At 37.8% G+C, this 15,282-nt stretch overlaps 1 protein-coding gene across 1 annotated transcript; it reads right to left on the bottom strand.

Annotated features, from left to right (window-relative positions):
- Window positions 1-2,524: 2,524 nt before the first annotated feature.
- On the bottom strand, window positions 2,525-14,706 carry LOC103805201 (transmembrane protein 68-like). Its single transcript, XM_009077836.1, has 6 exons — window positions 14,378-14,706; window positions 12,633-12,797; window positions 9,684-9,877; window positions 5,003-5,063; window positions 4,461-4,600; window positions 2,525-2,629 (listed from the first exon to the last, which is right to left on the bottom strand). The coding sequence occupies exons 1-6, from the start codon at window positions 14,703-14,705 to the stop codon at window positions 2,525-2,527; spliced, it is 993 nt and encodes a 330-aa protein (XP_009076084.1). The 5' UTR covers window position 14,706.
- Window positions 14,707-15,282: the final 576 nt, after the last annotated feature.

Raw genomic sequence — 15,282 nt, 5'->3', positions numbered from 1 at the left:
ACTAGCAGAAATTAATTTTCAGTTCAGCTCACTTCAGCTTAGCACAATGATGAGGCTTTAACATGAAATAGCCCAGGAAAAACTTAAATTTTCCTAGTAAACTGGTAACAGCTGTCTGAAATAGGGGAGATACAGGCAGAAATCTCTGCTTTGAAAGATAATCAGTGCTCTGATTACATATCCCCTATCCAAGACTAGTACTCTGTCCCTAGCATCAGGTGTCCAAGAGCATGACATTTGAAAGGTCATGCAAATTCAGATTACTGATGTGTTTAATCAATCACAGAATCACAATAATTCAGTCTGGAAAAGACCTTTGTGATCGTCAATTCCAACAGTTAACCCAGCACTGCCAAGGCCTCCACTGAACCATGTCCCCGCGTGCCACATCCACACGTCTTTCAAGCACCTCCACAGATGATGACTCCACCACTTTCCTGGGCAGCCTATTCCAATGCTTGACAACCTTTTCAGTGAAGAAATGTTTCCTAATATCAAATCTAAACCTCCCCTGGCACAACTTGAGGCCATTTCCTCTTGTCACATGTGAGAAGATACTGAGCCCCACCTGGCTGCAACCTCCTTTCAGGTAGTCGTAGGTTCCCCCAAGCCTCCTTTTCTCCAGGCTAAACAACCCCAGCTCCCACATGCTCCTCATAAGACTCGTGCTCCAGACCCTTTACCAGCTTCATTGTGCTTATTTGGACAAGCTCCATGATGACACTGATGTGTTTGAAAAAGCCAGGATAGTCAGAGAATGATGCTGTCTAGTCCTTCTGCAGTTTCTGCAATACAAAGAATGCTTTCAGATTCTGGTTACTCTTAATTCCTTTTGCTGCTTCATCTGTGTCCACTTTGGTATTCAACAGCCTTTTCCTTTAGATCCTTTTCTCACTTCACTTAGGCTTTGAATTCTAGCTTGTATCATTGCAGTGTGCTGTGTAAGACTTCATGGTTTACCTGTCCAGGCATATCAGTCTGCATCTTGATTTGCTTTAATTTATCATCTCCTGTGCTTGTTGAGTCTGCTGGGAGAAAAATCTTTCTGCCTGTATACAGCAATTATAGTTAAGGTGTTCAAGTAAATATTCCTATGTCTTAGGGCAGATTTAGGATTTTTTTTTCAGGACATGATTCTTGTCTTTTTGCTCCACAAAATAACTCACCTGTCTATCCTGCTCCCTCCTCTAGATATGAAAGAAATATTTGTGGAGAAGCACCATGGGAATAGGAAGAATTTTTAATATAAAGAGTAGATTCAGTTTTCCAGTGAAAAATGGGCAAACATTGTATATATTTACGTGGATGCTATGTAACTTTTCAGGATGTCAAGGGGAAAGATTGTGTAGGTATTAAAAGTACAAGAAGGAAAAATGAGACATAAAAATTATCTTTCTTGGTGTTTGAAGTCAAACAGACTTGGTTGCATTTAATGGCACATAGATTACACAAAGTTCTCCCACTCCCACCAGTAACAACATCCCACAGCCTGTAAAAACACACTCTGCTTTGTAGCAAGTCTCAGTTTGCTGCAAGTTATATTAGGAAGACAACAGTGCCTACATTTACCTTTCCAAACAGGCATTTTGGTCCAATCCATATGGAGATGGCAGTGTTGCAGCACTGCATTTTTAGGCAAACCTCCAGTGATGATAAGCCTCAGGGTTGCATTGCATAAGTAAGCTCCCCTCCAGCCTGTTCCCTGCTCACCAGGAGGTCTGAGTAAATACAGCACATCCATACTGCATGCACTGTATCCAGGGATTTTCAGAATGGAGCTACCTCATCCACTAAACAACTCTGGTATGGTGAAATAGTGTATGCATGAACCAGCTCAGACTTGAAACTACTTTCTACATGTATTTGCATAGTGCTACACTTCACTAAGGCTCTTTTCCCCTTTGAGAGACCTTTTTGGTGAGGGGGCAAAGTCTTGTATGTAGCTGTCCAGCTTTTCAGGGTATGAAACACTAAGCTGATGTGTTTGCAGGAGTCTAGTGTGTGTTTTACTGGGATTATGTCTCTTTGTACAGTCTCTACAAAAATGGCCTAAGCAGTAGATCATTAGCTAAAATGAGACAGTTTCTCATCTGACACTGTCTTGCATGGGGTCCAACAGGGAAGGTGCTACCATGGGGTGGTCTCTGGTGGGACAACACCGACTCTGAGGTTTTGCTCTGAGACTGGACTGTGTAGCATAAAACCACAGGTCTAGACAAAACTGCTGAGGCTCTCTGATATAAGTATGTACTTGTTTTAGGAACCAGGAAAATCCTGGCTACATGATTTCCTTTTGGGGAATTTAGATGTTGGATTGTTATTATACATAAGCTGTCTTCTTCAGTCTTTCTGAGTTCAGGATGTTCTCAGAGACATGGGGAACTTTCAAGAGATTGTTTTCTGCTGTCAAATGCATAGAAACTTGTAAATTAGACTTGGTTGAACAACAGCTATTAGTCATCAGTGCTGTAGGACATTGTTTTTTACTGTATGCTATAAATACAATGAAATAAGCATAAACATTCTAATCACTTTTACGACGTTTATCGAATCGCTCCAGTAAAGCCTTCCATATGCTGCCTGGGATTGTCTGGTGCTTGCTTATGAGAGCCTGGACAGCAGCTTTTGTCTGAAAAGAGAAGAGAAATGTGCCTTTACAGACCTGCTTATGCACAGAAGAACAGCATAATCACTGACTTCAAGAGACATTGGGAAATTCAAGCAGTATCTACTTTAAGGAAGAAAATATCTTTTATATGAGCTAATTGTCTTAACAACACTTTTCTTTGGAAAGGAAAGGAACAAAAAACTTTGATTGCCATTTGGAAATGATCAGATTGTGGAGAGTTATCAAACCTGGGCATTACTAAGCCAAAGCAGCCTTTAACACATGTAAATACTAAGTTTGTGCAATCTCCATCCCTGAAGGTTTCATCAAAAATGCTAGGTAAAGCCTGATTAACCTCATCTGATTTCTCAGCTGACTTTGCTGGGACCAGGAATTTGGAGTAGGAGCCTCTGTCTGTCCTTCCCAACATGAATTTCCACAAAACTGTGTCGTAATACTCTCTACATGAGATTCAAATACAAGTTTATGAAGAGAATGCATACAGTATTCTGTATTTCTAAGAGAAATAAGAAATTGTCTCCTGGTTTTCCTCATATATTTAATTGAAAATGAAGGGAGTTACATATCCAGTGATCTACCCTGGAGTGATGGTAGAATATCACTCTATCAATATAAGTAGAGAGTAGCTAAACATGTCCTAACTCCTTTCCAGGGCAGGGGTAGGCAGAGGTCAGCCAGGCCACTGCTCATCTCAAACCCTATTTATGTTGTTGGGGCTTTTTTTAACTAGTGTGAGCCACAGAAGACCCAGCTGTACTCCCACTGAGGTGGGTGGTAGTCAAAGTGGGTGTTCAAAGCTTGGCTTAGTAAAGTAAACCAATGTAATGGGAAATTTCAATTTCAGTTTTGCAGGTACACAAAATGCTGTTCCCCAAAATACAAGAATATGAATGTAAGGGCAGTCTTAGCACTAACATTGCTTCCAGCCTCCTAAGCCTGCTAAGATCAAACTTCACAGCTTGCTTGGGCAGTTGCCTTGTAACAGTCCAAACCTGTCTTTCTGGTTTCACTTTTGTGAAGCCCAGAACAACCTGCAGTAGACCCTTAAAAAAAGAAGGGGGGAAAAAAAAAGGGAAGGAAAGGCTAGCCTTACTGCATCTTTTTGGGGACAGCAAGGTGGGTTTTTATCAGTGATTCCTAACAAGTGTTTTGATCTGTGTACTCCTAGGTCATAGCAGATTTTTTTTTCATAATGCCCTCTTTTCATCTTCTATAAAAATTTTTAAAACTGCTTTTTCTCTCTAGATTAGTATTTTGAAAAGTGACTAAACCCTGCAGTGTTGCTCCTGGGCTCTACTGATTTCAACAAGCTGTAGGTGCTCAAAATATTTTTGTATTTTGGTTGCAACATTTTGGGGTGTTTTTTAACATTTTCCTTTTGAAAATGAGACCAAAGCTCTTGTGGAACTTTATTTCTAGAGGCCTGTGCTATTTAGAGAGGATTCTCAAAGTTATTTGGGTTTTTTTTTAACACTGCTCTTCATAGTCACTGAAAGCTGAACCTGAAACATAGTTTACATCATTTGAGTTATCAAAATTATCAGAGACATGGGAGAAACAAAGTTAACATGCCAAGAACACAGAGCTCACACATTCTGAAAGGATGAGGGCATCCAAATCAACTATTACTATGTCAATACTTGTAGGTATCTGTATATTAAGTAATACTGGACCTCAACTGCCTGTAGCTTTAACAAGCTAGTAAAAGCATGTTTATCTTTACTCAAGTATACAAAAAACTATTTTTAAGTGCTTATATAAAAGAGGACAAAGTATCACATAGCTCAATTGTTCATGTTGGAGTTCAATATTGCAAGGAGAGATAACTTACCTTTTCAACTAATTCCTCTGTAGTTATATTTGGGTCGTAAGGGATTGGCTTCCCAATGTACGTGCGGAATTTAACTGGAAGTCCTCCGTATGGAGGAGTAAATGGCAATCGAGTACTTTCATACAGCTGTCTAAAAAATCCTGAAATAGTTTATGGGAGGAAAAAGTGAGATTATAGTCACAGAAAACACAACCCAAACTTGAAATCTGATTAATGTGGAAGACTTGTTAAAAATGCATGCTTTATTTATCTGACAGTCCAGAAGATACAAGATTGAGGTAACTGCCCACCAAAACCAAGCTTGATAGACTGAACAGATCACTGAAATAAGACTACGTTAAAGAACCAAATCACACAGCACAAACCAGTTATGCACAAGCTATTTCCATATTTGAGATACCTCTGTCCCACAGCAAGTGTGTTAAAGAATCCAGAGCAAGCTGAAGTCTGAAAACCAAAATTTAAGAAAAAAGGTGAGAGAAATCTGAGAGAATAGTGGATAAAGCATTCCAAATACTTAAAATATATTTTGAAGTTCTTACTTCTTTCTTTAAACATCCTATAGCCTTCACGGACATTTTGGGTATACATTGGAATGATGGGCTAAGGAATCACAAAAAAAACGAAAAGGTGGAAATGTTATACCAGGTTTGAATTTATGTTTTAGTTCCTGTTAATGCAGCTAAGAAAAACACTTGGATACGGAGGATAATTATCAGTCAGTTATGTAGCAAACAAGGAATCTTGATATAAAAAATAAACACCAGAATAGAAATGAAATTCTGTTTCTCAGCTCCTGCAAACATCTGTTTTAAAGTCACTTTCTGTAAGGAAAAGGACTGACATTGTTTTAGGGTGTGTATAAGTTTTACGTTATGTATTTATTGCAGGATCACTGACTGGAACATAAAATGAAGTTTTGCAGTTTCTCTGTCTAAAGCTTTCATTGTGAGTGGTGAATGGGAAAGTATTCAGTTTGTGAAATCTTGCAGAACGCAAGTAGACATTCACGCTTGGCTCATCTCATCTGCTTCTCAAAGCACAGTCTCACTGAAGTAATGTTTGGATAAAAACCTCACTGGAGAAGACTTCTGCAAATCCCTTAGACAAATAGGGCAATTGTATGTCCTCACTGACCTGAACCTGCAACCTTCTGGAGGGCGTATCCTTAGGCAGTTACAGAACAAGTTCACTTGGTTATAGTGACTGAAAAGAAAGACACTTGAGATACCTGCACTTGAAACAGTCATGTCTTACAGCCTGAGGTAATATTTCTTAGTTCATAGACAAACTGACAGTGATTGTACCCATACATGTAATGACTTTTTTCCGCTCTACTGTCCCTTTTCTAGTTTTTTTAAACCATAGTTTGAGCATTTTGTTGGAATTTCTTGTCCAGAAGGTAATGAATGAATACTTTTATGCTGTTAAGAATCACTACCACAGAACAAAAACCACAGGGAAAAAAAAAAAAGAAACAAGCAAGCAAATGACCTAACAAGAAACTGACAAAGAACTCAAAGTGATGGAAACCATTAAAAGGAAAAAATCCCTGGTGGATAGCAAAAATATCAAACGTACCTAAAGCTGTAATAGGAAACCCTTCAGAATGAGAAACTAAGGCAAATTATTTGAAATAACTCCTTAAAAATAATCAGTAACATCTTTTAAAAACTTGTAAGCACTGGACACTAAAAATACCACGCTTGGCTTCAGCTATTTGTTGAATACTGCACCCCTAACATGTAAAATGTTTGAAACCCATCTGTCATACAGACAAAACACTATAAATTTTATCAATAGTGCAAGAGAAACATATCTTAGGCTATAAAGAAATATGACAACTACAAATGTTACTCTCATACAATGATCAGTCACTGAGGTATAGAGTAGGTAGCAATGTTCAGTTCCTAAGCTGGTAAAAACAGGTGCACAGATAAAATCTTACATTTGTAAAGCAGCACAGTCAGATCTGCAGTAACCCACAGATTTAGATTTGCTGTGCTGGAACTGATATGGATTACAGCTAGAGTGACAATCACAGAATCACAGGCCAGCTGAGGTTGGAAGGAACCTCCGGACATCATCCAGTCCAAACCCCTTGAACATTCATGATAATTTTATAAATAGTAGTCCCTGTTTATCTTTTGCCTAACTAGACTTGAACCCATATTTTGGCACAGAAAAAAATTCAGGGATCTTCAGAAATGATGATCTTTCCCCATTAGCCTGTCAAACCCAAGCCACAGGCAGAGGGTATTTCTGAAGGTCAGGTCCCTGGCATAGGTAAATTTGACTGAGACAAATATATATGTCCAAGAGGTTCTTGATTCATAATGTTAAAGAGTAACACTCTCCTTCTCTGACTCCAGCTAAGCAGAGTAGTTACTCAAGATGAAGTGGAAACTGAATGTGGAAACCTGTAGGCAAGGACTGACACTGAAACTTCCTTGTTTGATGTTCTTCAACTTTTTCAATAGAACTATTGAACTTCTGTAATATTATATGAGGAGTGGGAACATCTATTCATATATCAAGTTGTGTTGTCTTGAAATCTCCATTCAAGTCATCTGTGGCAAATTATTAACCACCACATAGTCATTTTGAATAAAGTATGTGTGGTTCTTTGGTCGATGGCTACACTGTATGTAGAATAAATTCAAAACAGGCCCTTAGAATTCTATCTTGCCTTCATTCAGAATCTGAGTAAGTATTAGCAAAACATATGTGAATTGCTACATTATAGAACGTTCTGATAGTAAAAAAAAAAAAAAAAGTGAATGAGTGCGATAATAAGTGATATTAGAGCCAGCAGAACTGTAAAGGTAAGCTCAGGCTAGTAATTGCCAAAGGTTAAAATACTCTCTCTGCCCTTCTGGTAACAGATGGTCCCACATAGAACCTGTTTTACCAAACATTATGCAAATGACCACACAATCCTTTCACACTACAAGAACCTTATCCTCAATGAATACTCAATTCATAAATAACATAAATAAATTAACAAATAAACAAACCCAAAACCTCACGATTTCTGTCACTGGAAGGTGCTCACAATTTTCGGTACTACTATTCAGCTATTTCCATGTCCTTCTAAACTATGGAATATTGAAAGAATTAAAAGGATTCATAGTAAGGATTTTTGTGATGTGTATTGATCAGGGTGACAGTCTGTACGAGGGCACTCAGAGTTTCCTAATTCAATTTTTATTTCAAAAAAACAGAACTTATCACATTGCAATACTGTAGGGTTCCAGGTGAAGGAAAAACATCTGGCAAAAGGTTGTTCAAATGTTTGAAGTAGCTTGAAAGACAGGTATGAAAGCAAAATCATTAGAAATCACTCATTATTAAAGTGACACCCCTTTCTGACTGAGTATATTATTAATTCAATACATAAGAACATTATCAGGGGAATTCAAAATGCCCATATGAATTTGACTGAGTTTATCCCATTCACCACTTTCCTAGTATTGGATGTGTACTGGCCCACACACTATATGAAGTATTGTGACTAGCATTTACCAGCCCACACTTTTGATAAAAAGGACAGAAAAAGCAACAGAAGCACATAAAACATGACTTTTAAAAGGCCACGTAACAAGACAATGCTGTAGAAATAGGACTCCTAGCCTAAAATTACTTTATCCATTGGGTAAGTGCCCCTAAATTTATTCTAGTGTTTAGTTTTCTCCCCAAAAATGTTCAGAGACAAAGTTATGAAGAAATATTAACCAGAAGCATGCATTTTGCAACTCCAGGTACTTTATAGTAAGAGCTATAGCACAAGAGACCAAAACAAAGTCTGAGAACAACAAATCAAATGTGGTGAGAAAGAGATAAAACTGCAAAAAATCTGAAAAAGATTGCAAGAAATTCAAGTTTCATGGGAAGAATTCAACTCCCTGTACAGCTTCTTCTATATGGACACAAAAGTTTTCCTGGAAGGCCAAAGAAGTGCAATTGATGAGATAGTCATAAGAATTTGATTGGACACAAAAGTTTTCCTGGAAGGCCAGAGAAGTGCAATTGATGAGATATTCATAAGAATTTGACGAAAAAGTCGATGGTTATGCAATTCATGAGAAAGCAGCAGAATGCTCATGGCAGAACAGATGAAACCTGGACTTGCACCAGTATTATCAGACACAAAAAGTGCTAAATCTAAATTAAGGCAGAAAACTTCTATCTAGTGGTGATGATGAGAAATGGCAGTTAGGAAAAAGGGTTGCTGTTCTTTGAGCTGTATGCCGTCCCAAATAAAATTATTTCCTAGAGACTGTATCAGAGAAACAGTCTCACGTGTGTATTTAGATGGAAGATGTCAGAGCGAGTGGTAGAAGGTTGTGTTTGTAGATCACCTTCCATATGGAAACAATAAGTGAAACACTGGTGATGTGTACATTGGTGGAGTGCAAACCAATAGGAGCACATCTGTAGAGGATGCTGAGGATCTGACATCAACACTGAACACATTTCTCAGCTCGGTTTTTATGTAGAACTCATTCTTGTCTGGTACCATTGAGTGAATGCTCATTTGCAACTAGAGTATTAGGTCCCACTTCTGGTTTAGTTTCAGCCAAAAGGAATGCAGCTCAGGTATTCTAGCATGTTCCTTGATGTCAATGAAAGCATGGTAAGCAGGGAAATGGAAAAATTGCTTCAGAAGTGCACACAGGATTCAAATTCAGACACCTTGGGTTAGTTGCAATCTTTCACAAACATGAAGAAAATTAAGAGTAAGGACAAAATCCTAGAGAAGAATGAAAGACAAGCATAATACATTAAAGACCCACAAGAAAATTACGAGGTATGTTGAAGTTAAGTTATAAGTCTAGTAGGATGTGAAAAAACAGTGAAACCTTATTTCAATATGGAGAAGGACCACAGCAAACCTTATTTCAATATGGAGAAGGACCATATTTCAATATGGAGAAGGTTCCTGAAATACAGTGAAGGTGAGACACTGGATGCCAGCATGATGGAACCATAGGCATGGAACTGCAGAGATGGATACTTTGCAATGGTCCAGAAAAAGCTAGATAGTTCCACAAAGCCCTTCCTCCCTACTGTGCTTGAGGACAGTGTTGGAAAAAGGTAAAGAAATCTTTACTCCCCAACATTTCTTCTGTCTGGAAGGCAACAGTTACTCCTAAACTGCATTTTATAATGAAGCATGTATGTAAAAAGAATAAAGTGGGATTGGTAATGTAGAATACTCACCACTTTTGCATCTAGAGCAACCTGAGCAAAGCCTTTTCGATTTCCCCACATGAGCTGATAGCTTTCATCACTGAATAGTGCTTCTCTAACCCCACCTGGTGAGATGGATACCAAGTATCCATTCTTCAGAGCAACAAGACAGTCCTCTCTCGTACCTGGTATAACACCTGTCACTTCCAATAGCAATTTAAGTCCTGTAATAAATGAGCAGCAAATACATATTATTATAGCAATATATCAGAAATACTGCTTGCATGTAGGAACCAGATTACAGCTGAATGAATATTTAATACCTGTACATTTAGATAAAGACAAATGTGTATGAAGGAAGCAAAACACCTAGAGAGTTAATATTGGCAAAATGATAAATACGTGATAATATTTTTGCCCAAATGTTATGAAGGTTATCAGGAGCATCTCAATAAACTAATGCTTCCATTTGCTGTTTTCCATAATTATCAAAGTCATGCAACCGAAACTTGTGCATCATAGCTAGAAATCTGAAAATAAGCATCTATTACTCCCTCCTTCCTTTTACATATTTTAATGCAGAAAAAAATCAGTACAATAAAGATTGCTACAAAAGTAAATACCAAATACCTGCAAGCTGCTATTTTTACTGTTCTTTAAAAATGTGATGTTTACCATTTTGAACACTGAGGTTTTGAGTTGTTAAATCAAGTATTTTGTGGTAAAGTCGCAAATTATGAGGATAAAATTGGACTGCTATAAACTTTAAGATGTGTGAATGGAACAAGTCAGCAGAGCGATTTCAGCACTGTGTGAACCATTCAGTGAATCTCCTTCCTTGTTTCCATAACTGGGATTTTTCTAAAAGACAGATCGAGAACCATAGAAGCACTCTGTGCTTTCTTATATTAACATCACATTTAAAATACATCAGTTTGGAACTCCCACGGAGAGCTTCAGCAAATAAGCATTTCTGCAGCCTTCAAATTCACTGTTCCAACAGCACAGTTTGAAAATATATTTTTTTATATTAATAGATGGAAGCAACAACTCTGGACTGCCAGAACTGGTGCTTAGTGGTACAACTTAGACAAAGGTCTGCAACAGAAACTTTGGAAGACCGTGGAAAACACAGTGCTGATTCTCGTAATTAAATTGTGTTTGATCTTATTCAGTGTATCATGTCTGATACACCTTTCTGTCAAAACCAGATGTTGACTTTGTTTAATCCCTTTGTGAACTCAGGTATGTATTTCTGTTTCACCATACAGTCAGAAATGGCATATCCTTATTAAGTGAAGAGATACTTCATTTGCTTGATTTTGTAAATTTTTTGCCTGTTAAGAATTATAATCTATCACATGACCATAGTATCACTTCTTACTTCCTTTTCCAGTTCACACAGAATTTTATATCCCTCAGTCATGCAAGACTTCTATCTTATGTACTAGCTTTTCAAAGGAAGCCATGCCAGACCTCCAACCATCCTTGCCCTTTTTTTATAGCTTAATTACTTTTCAGCTATTCTGAGATGGGGAGAGTTACTCATTCACATGAAGAATCCTCCCGTAACTGCAATTAATCCTGTAAACAAACCAAACTGAGGTTCAGCATATGCTCATGAGCATGTTTTAAAGAACCAATCTGTGAAGTGTAACCTTTCTTTGCAAAATGTAGGTAAGCATGGTAGGGCGAGAGAAGGTTAGGGAGAAATTTAACTCAGTCTATTACTTTTAGCCACATTTTCTACTAATGCAATGGGGAGATCTAATTTCAATCATTTGTGGTCTTTTTTTAACAGATGCCTTTCAGTAGCCTTTTTATATGTTGACACCATATTTGCCACCTTCTGTTCCTCTAGCATGAACATAATTCAAGCAATCTGTTATGCGCACATCAGTAGTCCAGAAATTGCACAGCTGAGAGTGTTGCTTAGTCTTGACAATAGTGTACTATGCATTTGTAATAAAAATCTGTGCTACAGATACTTCAATTTGAACCTGTACCCTCTCATTTATCCCTTAAAAAGAGAAGTCTCCTTTGCAACATTGTTAGCTTTCTCTTCTTTTGAGGGTACTCTTAAAAGCCAATCATCCCTTGACAGCTTCATACTTCTGATGTGTTTAGTACTACACAGTGTTTACTAAGTATGCTTGTAGAAAGTATTTTCATTTTTCTAGAGGTGCCTTAATATGATTTTTGCATCAAACTTGCTTGAGTTTATGCTACTTGTTTTCAGTGTTTGAACAAAACTTCCTTTTCTGAAAAGTGACCTTCTAAATCACTTCCTTTTCTCATTATTATAATAGTTTTTAATATAAGTGATGTAAAGGTGCTTTTAAATAATCTCCCTGCTATTCCTTCTGGATGCTCTTCTTTATGCCTCATTTTTCTAAAATTCAATTATCTTTGCTTCTCTGTATCTTCTCCTTTTCACCTTGGAATTATTTCTTTCTTTCTGAGTTTATAATGTATTCAATGCATTGTGATGACCAGTATTACAGAGCTCTTGTCAACAGTAAAATCTTCAACAAAGCACAGTGTCCTGCTCCAGGCCTTGATCAAAATACAGATTTGAAGTCATACTCCACTGCAATGGGTACCCAGTGTAGAGGGCAAGCAGGTAACTGATACCCTAACATTTATTGAGCTCTTCTGCACTCAGAGCCCATTGTTGACTAGTCAGCACTAAGTCAATAATACAGTCCTATCCAGCACTTTCTACTGAAGCATGACATTACATCCCAGAAGGATTATATGTCTATTTGTTGGCTTCAGAGAGTTTGCCAATGTTTTCACTGAAAAGAGAGGTTATTCTACCCTATTTGTCCTTCTGCATCTACCAACCTTCAGTTTAAAAGTCTAAAAGAAGTCTTTTTACTTTAAAATCTCTAAAGTGTAGTCAATGTAAAGTTCACCAAAATCAACAACATGTTGAGAGAATCCAGGATGCTTAAATACAAGAGAACATGTTCTTACCTGGTAAACGAAAGACAAAATGATCAGCTACTGACAGACAAAGTCTTTTCTTCCAGAGAAACAGCCTCGACAAAAAGTAAAGGTAGTCTATAGGAATAGCTCCATGGTAATATACAAGAATGCCTGGTCCTTCTGGAAGGTTTTCCACACCATGAAGCTCATAACCTGTTTGGGATGGAAAGCAATACACTGACAATGATACCTGTAAATCATCTGGCAGTTTAAAGAAAAACATTTGACTTCCTTTGCTAAATGACTTTCAGAGAGTTGTGAAAGCCTCTGCACTAGCTTTTCAAAAGAATTAAATTCTGGATGGAACTTTTGGTCAATAGCAAATAGAAAGTCCCTCAAACACCATAGGTTATCACTCAACTATTTTGTTGGTCTGTTTAATCTCTAGATCAGACCTGAACCTGACATTTTCCCCAGTAAGAGAACTAAATTAATTATTTCCCATTAAGAACTTTTCTCAGTACACAATACAATAACAAGAGTTGTTTAAATAAGTACTAACTGGTGTGAAAAAGCTTCATTTGCTAAATCAGAGGCAAATAGTCTGGATGCTTTCCTGAAATATGGAAGTATGAATCTCCATTCCAGGTCAGGCAGACTGTGGAGTTTGGGATTTTACATAATAAAATGTTTATCTTTTTGAGAATGATGAGACTTTGAAGTTGAAACCATAATCTGTAAGAATCCCAAAGAGAGGTTCTTTCCACAAGAGTTAAATGTATTCACTTCACAGTGGGAGGGAATTTCCTCACAGACATGGACTTCTATGAATCCTTGTGCTGGCGCTTCCTATGTTTGATTTAGGTTTTAGGTGGAGCCAGACAAGAAGACTAATGTATACAAAGGCTTGGGAAAGCCACAGCTTCTGCCAACTAAGAGCTGTGTTCCACCTTGTCTGCCTTCATCTCCATCCCTGCTACAGCTCCTGTCATGAGCCATTCGAGGGGAAGGAAAGGATTGGAGCAGGCAGAGTCCTAGAAAGAAGTGGAGAAAGTTTTATACTGCAGGATGTTCAAAATTTAAGGGAAAAGGCTGTGAGGAAGGATAGCTACATAGACAACAACCTGTTATTCTTCATCCTTAGAACAGCAATGCTAAGTCTTGCTGATCGTCTTAAACCACATCTGTGCCAAGAAGGAGAGCCTAGCACATGGCTGAGGATTTTCCTAGGAATAGCTGAAGGTTGAGTGTAATAAAACTGAAAAATAAGGTTACGTTTTTAATTCTGCCACAGTACAAACTTAGATGTGCTATCTAATTGCTTCTTTGTCCATACAGGTGTTAAAATTATTTTCAATTGTCATAACACAAAGTAGTTTTTACCAACTGAAAATGCAATAATTACACTTCCAACTAGTTTTGTGTTTTGATAATCTATGGAGTGGGTTTTAAGCAGATAGTAAGATAAAAAATCAATCATATATATCTCTTGCAGTTAAGCTACTAGAATTAACATTAACACTGTGCTTCACTCTGATACGAGATGGAGAAAAGTGCACCTGCCTATCCACTTAAGAGACATTTACCATATATTAATGAATTAATTTCTCCCTTTCATTCTGCTTATTTTATATTGCAATCAGACTTTGAGGCAGAACCTTTTGGGCTAGGTCGCATACAAAGCATAATAAATGTAATTTATTTGCATCCATTTGGAATTAAAAAAATTAAAGTTAAAATTCTGTGTATTTACCACTTCCATTCAAAGCTTCAGATAGTCATGTCATACTTACCATGCCATATTCTTGCATATATATCCCAAAAGCTAGCTATAGCTTTCCTTGCACTATCCCAAACATCACTCAAGGGATCTGCTTTTACCTCACTATTCCTCTGATATATTAAAAGCAAAATATTACTAAGGTAAATGAATAAGAGGATTGTTAAAGGAACTATAAATAATACTAATATTGCACTAATTGACAGTAAGGTGATGATCAGATGAAAAAGGTATTTCTTCAAGAACTCCACAACAGTCCATTCTTCCAGTGCATGGATGAGGCAGCTGAGGTTGGTCATCATTATCTGTCCTGAAGCACAAGATTCTTTTCTACCTAGCATGTCCTGCATGGAGAAGGAAAAAAAAAAAACCAGCTGTAATTTCTCTGATAATGGAAGTTTCTCAGTTTAGGAAAAAGGTTTTCTGTAGACATACCTGATGCCTATTTGGGCATAGCACAGGTTCAAACATTTTCTCTCTCTCTGTCTTGCTAAGATAGCTGCTGGTTATGAGATTATCCTACCTACTTATGGATCCTTTCTATACAGCCAGACAATAGGGGCTGAAGGGAGGATGGCTGGAGCCCAAAGAACCCTCAGGATCTATGCAACACAGCTGATCAGATGATTTCTCTCTATAAGTATTGCTTACTTTTTAGAATCTCAAAAGAAGGTAAATGGTAAGTATTTTCAGCAGTGTTAACCAAGAAGTCTGCTGCCAGAGGTGTGGGCTCTCCCTATCCTCTGCAGAGAGTCCAGCTTGGGCTTCTGGTCCCTCTCAGCTTGGCAGTAAGGGGATCAAACAGTGGAATGAGCAGCTAAAGGGCTGGCAAACAAAACTGAGCCAGTCATGACTCCTTCACAAGGCCTGGCCGTGCCTGGGACAGCATTTGGTACTGCCGGTAGCACTGGGAAAAGC

The sequence above is a fragment of the Acanthisitta chloris genome, unplaced genomic scaffold (assembly GCF_000695815.1).
Source record: "Acanthisitta chloris isolate BGI_N310 unplaced genomic scaffold, ASM69581v1 scaffold5707, whole genome shotgun sequence".
Taxonomy (NCBI): Eukaryota; Metazoa; Chordata; class Aves; order Passeriformes; family Acanthisittidae; genus Acanthisitta; species Acanthisitta chloris.
This window is presented reverse-complemented; position numbering and strand designations above follow the sequence as displayed.

What these genes read in the sequence shown, in the direction of transcription:
- LOC103805201 (XM_009077836.1), bottom strand. Translation starts at nt 14,705, where the DNA reads ATGCTAGGTAGAAAAGAATCTTGTGCTTCAGGACAGATAATGATGACC. An exon ending in TTGCTCTAGATGCAAAAGTG is followed by an intron (nt 5,064 to 9,683) that starts GTGAGTATTCTA and finishes GTGATTCCTTAG; the next exon opens with CCCATCATTCCAATGTATAC. An exon ending in TAGGATGTTTAAAGAAAGAA is followed by an intron (nt 4,601 to 5,002) that starts GTAAGAACTTCA and finishes AAACTATTTCAG; the next exon opens with GATTTTTTAGACAGCTGTAT.